Source organism: Tigriopus californicus, chromosome 5 (genome assembly GCF_007210705.1).
Source record: "Tigriopus californicus strain San Diego chromosome 5, Tcal_SD_v2.1, whole genome shotgun sequence".
Classification (NCBI taxonomy): Eukaryota; Metazoa; Arthropoda; class Copepoda; order Harpacticoida; family Harpacticidae; genus Tigriopus; species Tigriopus californicus.
In genome coordinates, this window is record NC_081444.1 from 536,573 (window position 1) to 543,807 (window position 7,235).

General features: G+C 40.6%; 1 protein-coding gene across 1 annotated transcript; it reads left to right on the plus strand.

Moving 5' to 3' along the window:
- Window positions 1-301: 301 nt before the first annotated feature.
- Window positions 302-1,648, plus strand: LOC131880195 (fructose-2,6-bisphosphatase TIGAR B-like). The gene is made up of 3 exons (XM_059226743.1): window positions 302-768; window positions 868-1,240; window positions 1,318-1,648. The coding sequence occupies exons 1-3, from the start codon at window positions 740-742 to the stop codon at window positions 1,597-1,599; spliced, it is 684 nt and encodes a 227-aa protein (XP_059082726.1). The 5' UTR covers window positions 302-739; the 3' UTR covers window positions 1,600-1,648.
- Window positions 1,649-7,235: the final 5,587 nt, after the last annotated feature.

Below are 7,235 nucleotides of genomic sequence, written 5' to 3' on the forward strand. Positions count from 1 at the left end.
TGAATGAATTATTGCGAGTAATTAGAAGTAGGTAAGGAACAGCAAGAGCAAGGACATCACATCATTTGCAAATGTCATGAGATTACACCTTCTTTTTCGATAAAAGAACGAATAAGTGCAATTTTCGTTGGCTGTAATGTTGTTACTACTGCCCTGGAGATTAGCAATATGTCAGCAAGTGTTTTTCAAAATCCACAAGACACTGATTTGTGTTTTGCTTGTTATTGAAACAATTTTGATGGGAGTCACCAAGCCGTACGCCTCTAAACCAATTTGAATGCAACTTAAATGGAGACAATCCTCTGAACAATAACTCGATCCACAAATTTGGAGGAAACACTGTACATCAGTCCCTGTTGCAGTTCATGTCGTTGATCGCACTGATCAGGAAAATCCCCGACCAACCCTGCTTCTAGCCTCTCTGGGCCCTCGATGTACCTTCTGCCTTCCATGCCGTGGCCGGAATTGCCAGGGAAAAGCATGCTTGATGCATGCACGGATGCTGGATAGCCATAGCTGCATGTGGCCCTAGTTCATACGCTCAGATTCTCTCCTGGATTTGTGCACCGGCCGCCCGGGCACTTTCTCATAAAAAAAGCCGTACTCTTATGGACTACAATCGGGACGAGAATCAAGCAAGGGATTCAAAACATTGTGCAATTCCATCCCGGTGCCACTCAGTCGCATTTATATTTACCGCTATAGATTGAGACCGAGCGCATAATAATCCATCGGAAGCATGACCATTGAGTTGTACATCGTTCGTCAGTAAGAGATGTGCTATAACATTGATTCAAACAATCACACATTCATTTGCTCGCTTCCTGCATGCTCGTTTCACTTGGCCTTTTTATCACTTCAATATAGCGGTCAAACGGAGGGCAACAGAGCACGAATCCTCCAAGGCTCTTCCGACATTCCTCTGAACGAAGTTGGCCGAGAGCAAGCCCAAAAGGCCTCCCAAGTGCTCAAGGATGTGCCATTCACAGCCGTGTTCTCCTCGGATCTTTGTCGAGCCCTAGAAACGGCGCAGATTTTGCTCAAAGGCCACACCACGTGTCAGATCCCCATCATCCAATGGCCTTGCGTGCGGGAGCGATGCTTTGGTGTGATGGAGGGCAAGCCGATCCAGGAATACTACGAAGCCTCGGCTTTGGCCAACGAAAAGCACTTTAATTACGTGCCCGAAAATGGCGAATCTCATAAGGAAGTGGAAGTTCGAGCCCACAGGTTTATGGAGGTGGGTGGTGGCCCCCTTGAGGCTAGATGTAGGTCGAGTCTCTGACGTGTAAAAGACCACCATTTTTTGGGTTCTAGCAATTGTGCGAAACGGATGTGATGAGTGAATCATCGGGCGGCCATGGCACGACCCAACCCGTGATTTTAGTGACCACACATGGAGGATTTCTCAAGGGATTGATGACCGTCTTGGTGGAAAAGATGGGCTGTGACCTTTCCGAATCGTCGAACCAAGCCTACTCGAGTATCTGCCAGAATACTGGGATCACTCGGGTGACATTTAGCTTGGATGCAAACAAAAAACCGGTGAACATGAAATGCACTAAGCTCTACGACGCGGCACATTTGAACGATGGGTGAAATGTTTTAATCAATTGCCTTTGTGGAAATATACTGAAGCAAAAAAGGGTCTGAGATGCACGATTTAACCCTCATTGCAACACATTATTCTTGTGGCTCTTGTAGCGTTCTCTTGACCTTCGCGGGACTCTAAAAGTGAGTCCTTCTGATTTCGCTTTAATGCGAATAGATTATCTCCCAGTCAAGGCCTTGAAAATACCTGGTCAGGCATTCCTTCGGGTTATTAGTGGTCACGCAACTTTGTCCGGCTCAGCCAATTTCCGTCCACGACAGAAGCGGATAAAGGATCCATTCAATCTGTACCATCGTTTACAATGCAAGAACCAATATTTTCACCTCTTCACTTCGGCCATAAAAATTTCATTTAGGCAAACCATATGTGAAACCTTAGTCCTGGGTGAAACCGCGATTACGACTGGAGGTATTATTTTATTTCAATTAGTTATCATGTCATTACTTGTTTGCTGGATGCATTCACTTTTGCCATCCTTTTGTACACAATAAAGAGCCGCACCAGATAACATTAAGTTCATAAAAAGCGACAGAGTGTCTGTATGGATGTCTCAAAAGGGGGATACAGGTCTTTTTTGGCAAACCCTCTGGGGGCGGCATGTACCAAAAATTAAACGATACCTTTTTTTTCGGATTTTTACTACTATCAGCCCGTAACCTCGGAGCGTTTTAGTCTATCAAACGGATTGACATTTTATCTAATGGAAATTGATTCAAAAAAGGACACAGCAAACATTGAATGCGCTGAGGGTGTTCTAGGTTTTTTGATGAGAAATTATTTTTGCAACTTTATTGTTTACATCATGTCATTCAATGTCCGTTGGACTGAAGAGCTGATTCAGTGGAATTGTCAAGAAAGGAAAATCTCTCCTTAGCTTGACTATGATGCATCAAATTTCTAGAGCCTCCTCATTTCCACGTCTTAAGGCAAAGACTTCTCATAGGGAAGCTTTACCGACTTCGCAATGTCCAATACTGGTTTTCCATTATGACTTTTGCGACATTGTTTCAAACCTTCAACAATCATTATCCCACCAAGGGTCCCAACTGGTCTTGGAATCCTCAAAGCATTATAATGTCAAGAATCTGCATGTCAAATATCCAATAATATGTTTTTTTTATATTTGAAAAAAGTATATGAATTACACTTTCAACATTAAAAACTAGGAGATATGTTTCTTTACAGAAACAAGTGATCTTCATCTCATTTTCTGACATCAAACGCATCTTTAAAAGCTAAGAAAAATGCTTGACAATGTTTCAAGCAACTTGCTCATGAATGAAAACCATAAATATTGGAAAAATATGTCATTATTGAATTTTTGCAATTCGAAAATCCCAAATGACTGATGATTTTAAACAAAACAAGTTGTTTCAAAAAGGTTAATAATGTTGAAGAAATGAAGCTACTTAACGAGAATATAATATTTAGCTTTCCAAATTGGGATTGCTTCGCACCAGCTGGATTCTACTAGAGGGAGGCTTTGCTCCCTGCTTGCTGTCTAAGGTAAGATAAAAAGAGTTAACAATCAATGAGCAACTTTTAAAGTAAAAGTTAGGTTTTATGGAAAATTTCCTTTAGATTTGTAGTTTTAAAGTTTCGTATTTTTTGGACACTTTCGGACATGGATGGACAAAAGTGTCCAAATTGAAATGCCAACCCTGCGCAACTGGCCTCATAACTTCAGGTAACCGAATGGGCCTTGTGGTACCTAAGTGACTTGCAAATTTGAATGGCGATTTTTACACAAATATGCAGGTCTTAGACGTTCACAAAATTGAGGAAATTTTGGGCCAAAAGGGATCTTGTTTTAGGGTAAAATTGGAGCTTTTGAATAACACTAGAACACTTATTCACACATTCAAAAACATAAATAGCAATTATAAGAACATGGAACTCATTCTGGCGATTATTTTTTCGACATAAAGCTCATCCAGCAGGGATGATGACCGTGCCTATGTGTTAGGACACGTCAGGATAAAGCAGTTTTTACTAACCAAATGAAATTTTCTTCAGTTGCTTGACATGCATATGAATGTTTTGTCGTTATCATTTTAATAAATGAATTCAGTTCAAATGGGAGGAAACATTGGTCAAAAGTAATGAAGAAGGTATTAAGAATATTAATTTTGAAGCAATGGCTCAGTAATTGACACAACTAAGCTTTAGATTAAATCATTGATGTCCCTTGTAACTGAATCAAAAATGACACTTATTTTTGCCTTTTGCTTTGCTAATGCCATTTTTTAATAATTTACAAGTTATCATCAGTGGCGCCACTGGAAACTTTGCATACCACTAGGTTTGCAGCTTAGCTTAGATATACAATTTTACAATGTTGCCGATTTATTATAGAAATGAACGGTTTGAAAATGATGACAAAAGTTCATGCAAATGTGTTAACCTCTTTTATACGGCCTACAATAAAAAGACTAAAACTAATTTACTTAAAGGCCATGAATTGACTGAAACATTTGCTCTTTATTTAAGCAGCACTTCATTGCTATTTTGCTAATTCACTTTGTCGGACAACAATTGCGCGTTGACCTTAACTACGAAAGGTATCTGTTACTACACGTCTTCAAAAGCATCATGAGCTTTGTCCAAACCCAGGATTTAGGGTCAATTCTAGTGACTTAATAGAGGCTTAATGTGCGTTTCGAGAGCACTTCAAGCCCTCGAGAATCCATGCTAGTTAAAACAATGAAGTCTACTCTCTTCTTTCTCGGGCTCCTTCATTGTTTAATTTGCTTCCTCTAATATTCGAGGGAACACGTAGGCTTGTTAATCAGGTTGCATCTTTCAAGTCAGACTTGGACAATTTTTTAGATAGCATTCCAGATCAACCTATATTCAAGGACTAGCTCGGTCTGCCAACTCAAATTCGTTGGTAGACCAAATATTATATACATTTGAATGAAGGAACAAAGAGCCGAATTCAAACCTTTCATTTTAATAATACTGGGGATTTTATTCCCTGTAGCGGTTAGAAAGGCACGTGAAAAGCCAAACCAAAATATGAACAAAAAGAATTTGATAAATTTACTAACTTGTAAAGATATTGTTTGTTGTTTGAATGCTTGCAATGACAGTTGGGTGTTTGCCAACTGGTCATTTTTTGAATGATTACAATAGCCGTTCGAGACTGGCCAATATCCCCAAGGCCACAAGCAGCAATGGAAAGCCGATTTTGAATTCACACACGTAGTTCAAACCATGGATGAGCATAAAACTTTCCACATGTTGCTTGAAGCAATCATTTGCGGTGTTCTTGACCATATTACTCATGAGGTATTGCCTTAATGGTTGTTCCAATGCTTGTCATGGGTAAAACAAGAACCGATAACAAGACAACACTTTTACCAACCGGATGTGCCATGAAATACACCGTGACACTTAAGCTCGTTTCGTTCGGTATTGAAGCTCTTGCTCTGTTAAGTTTTCGAGTAGAGTCCTTCCAACAATGAAACTTTGAAGCTTGGTTGACGGACTTCAACTATTGCAATGTACATGGAAATAGCATCTCCTTTTTGGGACACGTCAAAATTGTTTGTTAATTTGAATAACTCTGGTTTGAGCGGACTCTTTCCTCTCTCTGCCAAGTCGAGGAAAATTGGAACTGCTCTTCCACCACGTCGAGTGGCATTGACCAACTGTGTAGAAATGGCTTGATGCCGTTTTTCATCATTTCATAGTTAATAAGGGGAGGATGTGGCCAGGGAACTCGAACTCGTTCGTAGACCAAATTTTATAGAAAATTTGAAAGGTAACAGAGAACGGAGTTAAAACCTTTCATTTTAATAGTACTCGGATTGCATTTCCATGGCGGTTAGAAAAGCCGTGATCTCTCTCACATAATAGGGGGGATAAGTCGGTCCCCAGTAACTATAGGCCGATTTCTCTCACTTCGAATATTGCGAAGGGTGTTGAGAAGATCATGAAGTTCAAACTTGTTGAATTTCTTGATATTCATGAAGTCCTTCCTACAAGCCAGCATGGGTTCCGAGCACATTTTAGCACGGTTACCCAACTGATTGAACATATTGAGCGGGTTATTGAGGGACTGGAAAGGCATGAGTCAGTTGATGTTGTCTATCTTGATTTTGCCCAAGCCTTTGATAAAAAAGATCATGGCTTTTGTTGAATAGACTTCATGACATTAGGATCCAAGGCAAGGTTGTCAATTGGATAATAAGTTCATTCAGGATAGGAAGCAAATTGTTAAGGTTGAGGGATCCCTTAGTGACATACATGATGTCAAGTCAGGTGCTCCACAGGGCTCCATCTTAGGGCCCTGCTTTTTTATAATATTCGTTGCCCGCTTCAAAAGCTTAGCATTACTGCCAGTCTCTCTTCTTATGCTGACGACCGGGCTGAGACCTTTGATTTTCAAAGATTGTAAAATCAAAACAGCCAGAACTGGCGGGGACAAATAAGGCACGCAAGATAAATTGTCTTATCAATTGATATGAATTTAAAATTTTGCTTCAATTATAAGCGTACTCAATAATTATTTCCTTATGTGGTAGAGCGCATTCGCATAGGTCAATATTTGAAAGTGAAAACATTACATAAAATCAACTGACTTAACGCAAAGTTTTATTAGCTCGAGTCTCCTCTGCCCGAAAATCGTTGTCAATATTCGTAATCAATTTTTGAACGGATTGGAATACTTCCTCGTAAGCGCTGTCGCTTTCCGATGTTCGAGGTCGCTCCACTTCAATGGCCGAATCGGAATAGCTCAAATTAACTTCGACTTGCTCGAGGCCCTCAGGTGATGAGTTGGAATACTGATACCGAGCATGTCTAAGAGGCAATGTATCTGAGTATCTTCGCAAAGTCTCCGAAAATCTCCTGTAATCTCGGGCATTTTTCCACGGCCCATGGAGACCATGGGCGATGCTGCCATAATGGAAAAGGTGATCGATGTTCGCAGGTTGAATTTGCTCGATTGTCACCCTGGAAGATGTAGAGGACTGCCACATAGTTGATAGGATTCGTTGGAGAGGTGGTCTTCCTGCCAAAACTCCATGGGAGAGTCGCAAATCGGATAAGGTTCGCGGCTGGTTGAGATTTTGAACTCTTGGATTGGTAGACGAAGATCAATACCACGAGCCAAACGATAGACGCAACCAACCAATATAAAAGTAGCCATATTTTGGGTTGAGCATGATCAGGATTTCAGCGACCAGATCCATGGGCAAAACACGTACCAATATAACGGAAAGGAGGTAGAATATCAGGGGAACCGTCACCACCAAAAGCACATGTGGGTTGAGTAAAGCGTCGTAGTCGATGGCTTGCAAGAAGGTCCAGATTTTGTTTAACCACACTTTCATGACGCCTTGGATTTGTCTAAGTACCTGTGTCGAGTACCAGCATTGTGGAGAGAAAGAGTTTCTACACTGGAATGATGACAACCTACCCTGATAATGGTGGCCTTGTTGCTCCAAATTCCACCAATATTCTCGTCGAGGAGTTTAGTCGAAAAATGTGAGAAGCAAATGTATTTCAAACGTTGGACAAAGCCTTAAGTAGTGAATTATTTGAATCTCTCCTGGTTTAGAATGACCTGTTCAATAGAGACTCGTTTCAATTTCAAGATGATTAATCTCTCTCTTTT